This window comes from Glycine soja, chromosome 15, assembly GCF_004193775.1.
Source record: "Glycine soja cultivar W05 chromosome 15, ASM419377v2, whole genome shotgun sequence".
Classification (NCBI taxonomy): Eukaryota; Viridiplantae; Streptophyta; class Magnoliopsida; order Fabales; family Fabaceae; genus Glycine; species Glycine soja.
The window spans coordinates 45854310-45867460 of NC_041016.1; the positions used below are offsets into that span (position 1 = coordinate 45854310).

The window sequence follows — 13151 nt, forward strand, 5'->3', positions numbered from 1 at the left end:
TAAACCTGAAGAGTATTATGTTAAGACACGCAAATGCGAGCCAGATGCTGGTGCAAATGTCGTGAAGACATGTGAAAGGCAAGCCATGTTTATTGCTATTTTATTATGAACTAGACACTGACTAGAGTTTAGACAATGCTAATTTCACCGCTTGGTTTCTGCTACTTGTGTTGCAGACTGCGAGATGAAGAGGGTCATATTATCGAGTACACTCAGGTGGTCTTCCAACTCCTAATTTTAAAATAAATTATTCAAAGGGAAGAATAAGAAAAAGACATTAGCGTTTGTTCCCACCTCCTTCAAATATTCTTTGGCATTTTTACCTTTCACTGCTGATTCAGGTTTAACATATCTCTCTTTCCGTCTTTAATGTAGCCAATATGTTGTCCATGTGGGCCCCAGCGGCGGATGCCTTCATCATGTGGAAACTTTTGTAAGTGCTTTGATGTTGCAACATTCTGTAAGTTTTTAGGAAACACAAAACTAATAATTATGGGTGAAATTGTTTAACTAGTTGACAAATTGACAAAAGGAAAGGCCAACACTGCACATTGTGTGCGTTTCCCTGGTGATTGGTAAGCTTCCACCCTCCCCGTCCTTTTTAAATCCAATTGTGGTTGATTTGAGCCACCCTGGTTTATATATGGTCTTAATTGGATTTTGTGCTTGACTTAGGTGAACATATGGAAACCATTTTTACATTGAACCGTTTACAAATATAGATCAAAATCCCATTCTATGTTATCTTGTCAAGATATTTTTGTTTGAAATGTTTCTGTTTTCACTGTGCTTGAACAATTTCAGATTAACTTTTTTTTCCAGTTAGTTCCAGATTTTTAAAAAGTGTCAGTTGCAATAATCAAATAGGTTTAAGTTTGTTGTAATTTTAGGGATTAGATAGAAAGGGGAGAAAGGTGCAGTGGAGTATATTGATGTATTATACCCCTAGGTATATAGGTTATGAAATATAACTAGTAAAATTCAACTATTAACATCGATAATGTATGGATATTATAATTTAACTAAAAAATACTGCTTAATATTAAATACCCTGATATTCTAACAATTTTATGAACATTGTTATTTAAGATTAGTTATAGTGTAGTTTTTTCATCATGTCATGTTTTAATTGTAATCACCTCTGAAATTTTCCAAAGTAAAAAGTGACTTCTTTGTTTTAATCATCAGTCACAACTCAGATTTCCTTCTCTCTCTCTCTCATTCAATTCAGGTTTCATGTTTTTGGCATTGGGCGGCGAACATTGGGATTTAGTGTTCGAATACAGGTGAAGAGTGGAACTAAAGTTTCGGTATGTAATTATTGGTTTCCTTATGCAACAATATGAAATTTAAACCTGACAAGCATTTTTTCCATAGACTGTATTTTGTCTTATGATGCTGGATATGTTGGTTTACAATTTTCTGCATGTTCTCTTAGTTTTCTGATTTACAATTTCACATATCATATAACAGATGTAAATGCACTCAATGAGTCATGTCAGTAATATCTTTTTACCATTTTTGTGTATCTAACACATAAATCTGTCTGTCCATAATTTGGCCGGCAGGAAGTGGTTGTGGGTCCTGAAAATAGAACAGTGATCTCTGATGATAAATTTTTGAGGGTTAATCTTATTGGAGATTTTGTTGGGTATACAAATATACCATCTTTTGAGGATTTCTATCTGGTCGTACCAAGACAGGTATGCTTGTTTGACTGGTTTCACCGTAATTGACCTCCATTGACTTTAGTTATAACAAAATTGATCGAGGTTCAATTAAGATAAAGAATTGGTATGCTAGATTGGTTTCTTGAATTTTTTGTTACTTAAAAGTTACAACTCTCCTTTAGATACTTTTTGGATATTGGTCTTTTGCAAACAAATTGTCGAACATGTTATTATGAATTGAAATATAATAAAATTTTACAATGAATAATAAATAGTGCTAGCTATCTTTACAAATATCAGAGAAATAAATTATTAAAAAAAATCGGAGAAAAATAGTGTAAAATGCATTGATTGAATAAATTATTATCATGTTTGTTAATTGTACAATTCTAAATTTTTAGAGGTCACTGCATTATGGATAGACTTGAAAACATGGCCATGACTGTTATTTTTGGAGTTATACAAAATTATATTTTCTCGTGCACAATTAATGTGATACAAAAATACCATTCATTACATATTTCAATCAATGGTGTACAAGTATGATATAGTATTAAGGGACTGATATTTAATGTTAAGGCTATATGAACCTCCTTATCATTCTAGGCTATGTGAAAAATGGTTTTTTCTCTTCTAGCTCTTGTTTGTATGTTGATTAGCTTAGAGGTACCAAGATGTATTCTTGCCAAAAATGTCAACAATGTAGCTATATGCATATATAGCTACTCAATGAGGTTACTCAATGAAGAATTCTTGCAACCTGGAATCATATTAGAAAAATATAATTATAAGGAGGCTGATATATTGCAATTGCAAGTCCGTAGAGCCGTGTGCTCTCTTTAGTCACTGCAGTCTCCTCCACTAGTTTAGGCATTTCTTTTAATGACTGACCTTATTTCCCATTTTTAATGCAAATCACACACATTAATCTTGGCATTACTAGTGTAGTTGTGGAAGAAAACAGAGATGAACTACTTTTACATACTTTCGGCATGATTCACAACTGTTACAAGCTTAAACAAAATATTTACAATTTTTCTTGTGACAGGGCAGCCCTGCGCAACCACAGGATTTGGGGAGAAACATTTCTATGTGGATGCTGCTTGAGAGAGTGAGATTTACCTTAGATGGTATTGAATGTAACAAAATTGGTGTCAGCTATGAAGCTTTTAATCAACAACCAAACTTTTGCGCTTCTCCCTTTTGGACCTGCTTGCATAATCAATTGTGGAATTTTCGGGAGGTTGGTACTTCAACAATAATTTTTTCTTCTTTAATTCTTATTCTCATCTTGCTTTTTTGGTTTCATTTTTGTCATTTTCTATTCACTTCTATTTTGCAAAATGGATTTGGAGAAAAAATTCATTGATAATCATTGAAAATTTGAAAGAAACTTTCTTGTCCTTAACAGGCTGACCTGAATCGAATAAGTAGGAATCAAGTGCCACTCTATGGTTTGGAAGGAAGGTTTGAAAGAATAAACCAACATCCAGTTACGTTGCAATAATGTTGTATTTATATTTAATATGGTGTCTTCTATTAGAAATTATTTATTTTATTTTATTTGTTTGCAGAGTGCAGGGAGTTATTCTTTCTCCATAGGAATTACAGAGGTTCTTAATACAAACCTTGTGCTAGAATTAAGTGCGAATGATGTAGAGTATGTTTATCAAAGGTATAATATTTACTTGGTATATACATATGATTTCAAAACAGTCACGAGTGACTTGAAACTTTGTTCCTTTGGTAATATTTCCATGTGAAAATTGATGTGTAAAATTGATTTGTTATCTTGAATGAGATTGTAAGATGACAAAATCATTTTGAGATGTTGGACTTTGTAGTCATTCACTGACAAAATTGTTTTACCATATGATGTTGAACTCTATTTTTCTTTTCTTTTTTGGTGGGGGTGGAAAGCCGTTACCTATCACTTTTTCATATGCCGAATACGAATTGCCAATAATGAAGTATACATAATGAAATTCCTGATCATAAATGGATGTATACATTTTGAAAATGAGATGGGCAGAGAAAATATTTGAAAAATGATTGTGAGAAGTTTCTGCAATGTAGCCAATTTTGTTTCTATTGATGCTAGGGTGTGATTTTTGGTTTTAGAAACCTATAATGTCCAACAGCATTATTGTTTTCATAGTAAAAAAAGCTTTTCTAAATTTGTCCCACATGGTTCTTTTTCTCTAGGAGCCCAGGAAAGATAATAAGTGTTAGTGTCCCTACATTTGAAGCCCTAACTCAATTTGGTGTTGCTACAATCACAACTAAGAATACCGGTGAGGTGGAAGCGTCATATAGTTTGACGGTAGTCTCCTTCGCTATATTGTGTTTCATGACATCTGTCTTTATTATCCAATGCTCCTTATACTCGGACAATGGAATGTTTGATTTGATTTTTTTTTATTCAATGTCAGATATGCATTATATTAATTTCTATACTTGTGGCACGGTTCTTTAAGGCTTGAGAGTGTTAGTGGAGTTCTGTTCTATTTTTTTCCCCTTATAATGTCTCATAGGAAACTGGGTTGTGATAAATTTTTTATAAAATTTTTTGACCTGTGCTCATTGTTGATATGAGGACATGATTGTTTAATTATCATGGTACCTGAAAGCCGCACACCACATATCACTTCCTCCTTGCGTACCATAACATTCAGGGGGGAAATTATTGTTTGGTTAAATTAACTCTGGTTAGTTGAATTGACTGCATGACATGAATAGGAATTTAACAGATGCATGCTACTCCTGATGCTTTAGTTTTATTATGGTTACAAAATTAGGTTCAAATATACTTGATGCTTGCATTGCAGTAATTTTCCTTAGGGTCCAACAAGCTGTAGTTTTAGCTTTGCTATATTGTGTTGTCTTGCAGTTTAATTGCTCCAGGGATATCACCCTGATGGAGGTATCATGCTAAAACATATGCCAGAAGTTTGTTTTTTTGCCCCTTTTTGTTCTATACTTTCATAGGTCTTCTATTATGTTTTTTCTTGTTTGCTTGTAAACATGGTTCAGGAGCAATTTTTAATAATGAAGCCAAATGAGGTTACAACCCAATCTTGCAAAATCTACCCAAGCACTGATCAGGCTTCAAAATATTTTTGTGCGGGTAAAGTTGAAGCTTTGGGGATTTATACGTTGTTATCTATTCCGAGGATAAGGAACACATTAACATTTACTGTGTCCTTTTTTTGGGTTTTTTGGATGAAGCCGTATTAAAGGATTCTGCTTATAATGAAGTTGATAGAGCTGAATGTCAATTTGCTACTACAGCAACTGTTCTTGACAACGACACGCAGGTATGTTCTTTCCTGGTACCTGAATTTAGTATGCTTTATTTTCTATGTCGTGAACACAATGGTATTATTTAATCCATGTATCTGACTCAGATTTGTATTCACATAAAACGTGAAACTCGCTCAAATCTGGATACTATGTTTCACCATTGCCCATTGGTCTTTTCATCAAACTTTAACAACTATAGTTATTTTGAACCGTTGGACAGGACGACAAAGAAGACTTTACAACAGTTCTTTTATCTGCAGTATCAGTACATAGATACGTTTAATATTTTGTTTCTAATTACTTAAAATGGTTAGTAATAAGCTCTAGGGGATCAATAGCAGATCAGTCTGAGTCTGAGACATGAATTTGATATTGTAGAATTGTTTCCCGTAGATAGTTCATTAGTAGTCTTCTGATTCTTCACAAAATATGCTAATTATTGGTGATGTTATGACAACAAATTGTGAATAACTAAATCATCTATTACTGCAGGGTATGCCTTTTCAACCACCAGAGGCCAGTATAAACAGTTTCTTTGATTCTATCGAAAGCATATGGAATAAAATATGGACAAGCATAACAGAATTTATCACTGGAAAAACTTGTAGGTATTATCTTCAACTATACTTTTCATTTGCAAGTTATAAAATTTAAATTCCTACATTTAAAATATAGAAAATATGAGTTTCTTGAAATTTTGTATATTTTATTCATGGGGAACATTGAGTTGCTTTGATCGGTATATGAACATATCTTTCTTTATCAGCACCACCCACATGTTTCAAAATTCTACTTATCAAACACGGATGAGTAGCACTGGCTGCTATGAACAAGTGAAATGCATTTTATTTTTCATGAAGGCAATCATTCGAATATTTTGTTATTAATAACTTAAAGGATTAAAACTAGGATTATTTTATGCATAAACTATTATTCAGTAACAGAATGAAACAAAAGTTAGTGCACTTATTCGAGATTGTTCTTTAGTTACATTTGGATAAAAAAAAATTGTATTTTCTTCATGTTCTTTGAAATGTGGTAAACTGATACTGAGTTTGTGCCATATTTCTATTCTTAAGTGATTTAAATATTTTGTTATAAACTTAAGTATGAATCACGTACAATTGAAGCAGGGTATTGGAAGATCAATAACTGTATGTTGCTTTCTTAATCATAACCTTTTCTTAATATTGATTCATCTGTCTTAACTAATTATTTGATCAAATCTCTTCCTTGTTCCTCGGTTTGGGTGGAAGAACAGAGAAAAATGCTCTGGGTTTTTTGACTTCAAGTGCCACATACAATATGTTTGCTTGAGTTGGGTAATGATGTTTGGTCTGTTTTTGACAATTTTTCCGACAGGTATGACTTCTATTCAATGTCCATTAGTATATTATAATTTGAAAATTCAGCAGAACAACTTAAAATAAATACTCTCTTTGAATTGCAGTGCTTGTGGTATTATGGCTTTTGCACCAGAAAGGTCTATTTGATCCTTTGTATGACTGGTGGGAGGATATCTTAGGCGCTGATGAACAAATCATCATGGATAAACGTAAATTCAAAATTGACAAGGGGCATCACCATATTCATGATAACAAACATCATAAGCAAGAACATAGGCACTCTAACTATAGTGCTGAAAATAGGCGAAGGACCACTTATGAGCATATGCACAAGCATTCTGAAAGGAACTCCGATTATTTTGATGATTTACACCATGTTCATAAAGAAATGCACAAGTATGGGCATAAAAAACTGAATATGGATAATGTGCAGCATATTGTTGACCATCCTGTACATCACAAACACAGAAAGAAACGGGATAGCTCAAAGGGGGAGTTAAAGAGATGAAGCTAAAACATGATAAAGTGAGGCAAGAAAATTATGACAAACACATACAAGTTCTGCTAGACGAGCCAGAGGCTGAGTGGATTGAAGCCTGAACGTATAATTTAATGTACATACTTTTTAATTTCTGACACTAACGTTTTAGAGAAACTTGTTATGTATTTCATAGAATCATAGTTACGGTTTTTATCCTTTTACCTTCTCCCGTTTCCACTACTAGTCTTCCTTCTTGCTTTCTCTTACTTTTTAATAGGGTGGGGCGGACAACAATTGAGGAAAAAAACTTATTGAAAGATAGATTTAGAATGTTATGTACATAAAACATATTTTATAGGAAGGAAATAGCTAATCTACAATTTGATCCATAAAAGTAAGGACTTGTGTTGCTTTGGTTTGTCAAATGGCAAACTTCCAAAAAATTATAACTTGGCGAGTTTGTCAACATTAAACAATTTTGTCCTCAATTGATTACTTTATATAGACTAAAACCTTTAAAGATGCAACTTGCAAGCAGTAAAAATTGTGACTTTCAAAAGGGAAAATTGTATATTAACTCAGGATATAATCTGAAGCATTTACACCCACTTGTTACGAAAGTACAAGTTTCCTTCCCTTCCCCCTCATTGCATTTTTGCAAGGTAAGGCACGTCATATTTTGGTTTTGAACCATGTTTTTCATTAAAACCCTGTAGTATATTGAGAAGAAAATCTAATAAAAACAACTTTTAAGAGACCTAATCAAAACTGAGTGAGAGATCCTTATGGTTACTTTTCTGGCTTCCATAAGAATTTCATTCCCTTGTGTTTCTTGAAAATGTCAAACCTAAATTTCTACCATATATGAGTCTCTCTTGTGTAGTTTTGGTCTCTAATTTGTAATGGTATATTCTGGTTCCAGCTGTTTCCTTTGATCTTTTTCCATGATCTGGACGTGAAAGCCATTTGGAAAATGTAAACCCGGAGTTCGAAGGATGTTTCCTCCTTTGATGGGTCGCCACCTGAAATATTCATATGCTAATTACTTACAGAGAGATTTTGCATGTCAATTTAAGTTCGCACCCATGGCGTTGTCATTTCATAATCTTACCTGTACTTTGTTACCAAGCTATGAATATGAATAAACATAGCCATCTGAACCTTAGTGAAGTCCGTTCCAACACAATATCTCAAGTCAAAAGGAGGAATGAAAAGTTTGTTGCTATATAACCCTGTTTATGATCTTGTGGTTCAAATAAGCAAGTTGTTTTCTATTTTAATGCTGCAAGATAGAAATTTTCAATGGACAAAACAACCGCTTAATGGTTATGTATAAGCATAGAGAAATACACCAAAAAGAAAAAAAACGCATATAAAGCAAGCAATTATATATATTTATATATATAGACAACCAACAAAAGCTAAATGAATCAAGACTTGGCAGGTGTTGGTGACTCCTTTTGTCAGGCCTAAGTTGAGCCGTTTCATTCATAAAACACAATCTTGGCACAGGTTATATAAGTTTGGACCCCTGTTATTTCCAGAATTTTCTGTATCTCCGACACCCTTATGGCATCATGGTATGAAGATCTCCTTGTCTTTCATAAACTAATAAAGAATTGAAAGAATACAATAACAACCCATCAAAGACAATTTTTTTAGAATCAATCAAAAAGGGTTGGATCCTAAGAAAGTAATAATGTAGGAAAGTTACGCAATCAGATTACAGGCATCCAAATCCTTAGTTATGCCTTTCGGGAGTTTAAATCCCCACAAAATTGCATCAAATTGAGCCATAGATCCTCAAAGACAATTAGTTATTAGTTAACAAAATTTTAACCCAAAGTTTTTACCTGAATAGCTTTGTGTTCTCTGTTAGAAGCAAGACAGTCTGAACAAAGGGCTCCATTCATACAATCCGAGCAATACGTGTTGCATTCACTTTTGTGGAAATCTGTGTGGACTTTGCATTGAACAAAAAAGGCTTGTTTGGAGAAATGGCCTAAGCCATGGTGGCCACTTGTTTTCTTCTTCATTCTTTCCAAATTCCAATTGTTGAATATGCTGTAAATTTCTAGAATCATCACAATAGAATTTTCTACAAGAAAATACTACGCTAGACAATACTCTCAGAAATAGATTAATCTAGAAAGTTCATGTATGAAAGTCTTAAAAACTGAGATCTTGAACTAGAAAATGAATTTAAGAAATAGAAAATCTAGAAGTGAATGTGCTTGTAATTACTAGAAAGATGTAAACAGTAAATGCTAAAAATAAGTCGGTGAATGAAACACATAAATAGGTAATGTTGTACTAATTATAACTTGTGAGAAATCAATACAACCCCTTCTATTGTTCAAGAGCTACACGGCCACTTCTATTGCTTGTCTTCAAAATTTTCTAACTACACTTCCTTCTTAAATCCCACCCCACTAAATACCATTCAACAATTGACCAATTTTCTATTCCCCTAAAATACTAACTCCAATATCATCGTCTTCATTGAGGCCTCTCACCCCAAATACACCTCCTCCACCCCCTAATTCCATATAATAATACAATCAATAACAAATGACAATTTGCAAAATACAAGAAAAATAAATAAGAAAAATGAAAAAAAAGTAGATAAATAAATACACCTGTGGTATATGTGTGAGGGGTTACATTGATTGTTGGTTCTAATAATACTAACCATGATTCTTGTTGATGTACTTCTGGATTTGATTTCTCTTATGGTGGGTGGTTATTGATCCTTTATGATAACAGACAGAAACAAAAAAAAGAGAAAAGAAAAAGAAGTTTCTCTCAATATGCTTTGGATTTTGTTGCTGAGTATGTACGGTCTCTTGACTGTGCGAAAAGCTAATGTTAAAATCATGGTTGGTTGGTTGATTTGTGAGGTAGACGTGAGGTAGTGTCTTTCTGCTTCACATTGCAGATTCACATGTTGTGCAGAAGGAACACTAAAAGGAAAAGAAATAAGAAAATGTGAGTTCAGGGTTTAGGGTCCCAATGTTCAAATGAGGGGAAATGTAGTCTATCTATTGTAGTTACCCTCTATGAAAAGATAACCTATCTCATCAAGAACATTTTTGCAGAAAAATGAGCTAGAATTGATTATCGGCAATCACAGTCTCTTGATAATGCTTTTTTTATTAATTGCATACCACATATGAATATCATAGTTTACCATTTTAATATTCCTGAGAAACTAAAAACATTAAGTTTATCAAAGTCCACCTAAAAGAATAGAAATAACTAAATAATTAGTATTTTTGTACTTTTTTAACATTTGGTGCATGTTTTCTACAAAATATTCATTGATAATGTTGTCAAGGACACATTAATAGAAATTTTGGTAAATAATTTTTATAAATTTAATATTTTAAAATATAGGCGGTATTTATTTTTTCCATCATTAAATATTTTATTAGAAAGAATTTTTCTAAAAATTAAACAATTATTAAATGAAAGACATTTAAATTTATTATCTTTCTTGTATCTGTCATCTGAACTCCCTTTAAAAGAACAACAATAATTAAAACTGAGTTGGTCTTTTTTGGGATTTATGTTGAGTTGGAAGTGACGGAAAGGAGAAGAGGAGCAACCGATTATGGCTGCCATTGGTGATTGTAAGAGTCAATGACTAATACCTTTGATCTTTAGTAAGCAAGAAAATGATGAGTGGTGAGTGTGTGTGAGAGAGAAAAAAAAAAGGATGTATTTTCATTTGCTCTAATACCATGATAAAATTCAAGGTAGAGAGATGGAAAGAAGAGAAAAGAGAGATTGAATATTACTTTGGATAATGCTCAAAATGAGCAAATCAATTTTTACATGAATATATTGAGTCTGATATAGTTAAACTTGTAACTAATTTGTAACTATCTAAATTATGTTATATTTTTAGTGTTGTTCCATGCGCGACTTATTGAAATTGGGTTTCTAAGTACTGTGTAGGGACTACCGCTCTCAAAAACAACATTTTTCATAATAATAAAGAGTAACACTATTAAAAATTGACATAGTGTTCTACTAAAATTGTGCTATTATAACCAATTTCGTTTTATGCCCGAGTTACTGACTCCTCGTTTCTAAGAATTATGTGGGCACCACTCTTCTCAACAACAACTTTTTTCATAATAATAATATACCAAATTTTAATACTTAGTTGGCCTTCAGCAAACCGTGCGTGATTCCAGGTGTCATTTCATGCATGAGTTCCGGATCTTTGCTTTCCAAGTAACATATGGGACCACCATTCTTAATGAAAATATTATTTCATAATAATAACGCATGAAAAAGAAAATAATGCATGGAAATAAACTAAACTTGGTTATTCATAAATCAAATCAAATTTGGCTTCAAGAAATTGAGCTCTCCTAGAAGGCCAGACATCAGCACCTTCAGTCTCTACTCAACCAACTAGGCATGGCAATGAAGCCCAAACTCGTGGGGCTCGCCCCGGACCCACCCCGATTTTGACAGGGAAAACCCGAGTTCGGGGTTGGGTTCGAGTTTTCCCCGACAACCAAAGTTTGGTTCAAGATCGAGGATGTGATTATTAATACACTACCTGAACCCGCCCCGCTATTTAAAATTGTTTTTTTCATTCAATGAAAAATATTTTTTTATAAGCATGTCAGGGGTGGGGTGAGGCGAGGAAAACCCGATCCCATCGAGGGTGGGGATGGGGATAAATCTACACCCCCATCAGGTTTCGAGGGCAAGAGATAAATGGGGAGTCGGGGTCGGAGGCGGGTTAAGCAAAACCCGACCCCGACCCGCCCCATTGCCATGCCTACAACCAACCAACCTATCCCTACAACCTCCAAAAATATTTAAAAATTAACATATTAAAGACTGAAACTTTTCAGTTTTCATAGTGAGGTGTGACACAACCAAAAATATATAAAGCTATAGGAACTAACAAAAAAGAATCAACCTTTTTATTTAAATTCCTTCAATGTAAGAGACACTACAATTATTTGAAGATAAGTGCCTCTTTTCTTCTTGTTTATTAGAATTTTCACTAAACCAAGACATTAACAAAATAAAACTTCCAATATTTGAATTTTTATAAGCAAAAACCTTCCATTTCCCAGGATTCTATATCATTGATATTGGAGTAGACGTCATCGAGCTAGCCGTACATCAAATTCAGAAATCAGCAACTTAGCAATACACCAAAAGTCTCTTCATATCTTATAGGTGTTGATTTGTTCCTATTAATTATGTGTTAATGAATATCTTTCTAGACATTTACCAAAGGCCAAACTTGAAACAACTTAGCACATTAAACTTAAAGATCATAAAGACAAGACCCCAAATTAATTGTCCACGGCGTGAAGGAGTAACTAAAACCAAAAACCTTAACACCATAGCAACTCCAAGCTTTTAGATGCATGTGCGCACCATATTTACTATACTCCGATCAACTAATGCAATCTATTGATTGAAAAGATAATTCATACTACTCTTCTAATGTAGTCTACAATTAAAAAATTAATCTCACAGAAAATAGTGCTTAAGCCATTCAAATCAAGTCAACATGACGGTGGCAACACAACAACAAAGTGGGATCGACAGAGAGAGGGAGAAGGAAGCTTCCTAGAACAAAAAATGGAAATGTAGAAATGAGGTGTGGTTGCTCTACATGCAGTTTGAATGGAAACACAAAAATCAGCTGAGGTTGTAATGAAAACGCAAAAATGATATTTGGTTGGTGCTGCTTGTTGACGTGCAGAAGCTTCCTTGTCCAATGACATGACCTCATAGGTATTGAGGTGCAGAAGTACCTCGGACAGAGGAAGAAACCGTAATTTGTGATTTTTGAAATGTAAAATTTAAAAAATCCCCGAAATGGGCAGAACTGCGGAAGAAAAGAGAAGTAGAGCTAAAGAGCGTTCACAAACGAAGGATGATTATTTTATTGCCAAAAATGTGTTAAAATGCCACGTGTGCTTAGTGATCGTTCTTTTATTATAGTATATAAATTTCATCAACATAAAATATAATATTATTCTAGAACATGGTCAACAACATACAAGGTCATTTTGTGCTATATAGATAGACAGATTAAAAACATGGAAATCTTCTGAATACTTGATTGTTGAAAGGTTGAGGAACTCTAGTTATGGGAGTGCATGTGAACCCCGTGCCACGTGTAAATCCCAGGTACCTCTGCGAGTTTGGGTTCCACCATTTGGAGCACATCAATCCATATATAACTCCTATGGCCAAATTAAACATCGCACATTTGAAGACCCCAAAAAATAGATCCAAAAACAGTCTTATATTTAAAATAAAAAGATCTCTTCTGAACATATTTATATTAGTGATTTAAAAATG

General features: G+C 33.5%; 1 protein-coding gene and 1 long non-coding RNA gene across 3 annotated transcripts; one reads left to right on the forward strand and one right to left on the reverse strand.

Annotated features, from left to right (window-relative positions):
* Positions 1-3244: 3244 nt before the first annotated feature.
* LOC114386302 (protein HAPLESS 2-like) lies at positions 3245-7015 on the forward strand. Its single transcript, XM_028346267.1, has 6 exons — positions 3245-3345; positions 3876-4797; positions 4899-4987; positions 5466-5581; positions 6235-6335; positions 6424-7015. The coding sequence occupies exons 2-6, from the start codon at positions 4695-4697 to the stop codon at positions 6825-6827; spliced, it is 813 nt and encodes a 270-aa protein (XP_028202068.1). The 5' UTR covers positions 3245-3345; positions 3876-4694; the 3' UTR covers positions 6828-7015.
* Positions 7016-7338: 323 nt separating this feature from the next.
* Positions 7339-9960, reverse strand: LOC114387462. 2 transcript variants are annotated; one of them, XR_003661319.1, is made up of 4 exons: positions 9440-9960; positions 8654-8864; positions 7912-8082; positions 7339-7822 (listed from the first exon to the last, which is right to left on the reverse strand). It is a non-coding gene; the product is annotated as an uncharacterized LOC114387462 (long non-coding RNA). The 2 variants fall into 2 exon arrangements; XR_003661318.1 differs by having other exon boundaries at positions 9493-9957.
* Between the last annotated feature and the right edge of the window lie 3191 nt (positions 9961-13151).

Excerpts from the sequence above, each read along its gene's own strand:
- LOC114386302 (XM_028346267.1), top strand. The coding sequence starts at position 4,695 with ATGGTTCAGGAGCAATTTTTAATAATGAAGCCAAATGAGGTTACAACC. Across the intron at positions 5,582-6,234 it reads ATCACTGGAAAAACTTGTAG|AGAAAAATGCTCTGGGTTTT; the intron begins GTATTATCTTCA and ends GTGGAAGAACAG. Across the intron at positions 6,336-6,423 it reads TTTGACAATTTTTCCGACAG|TGCTTGTGGTATTATGGCTT; the intron begins GTATGACTTCTA and ends TTTGAATTGCAG.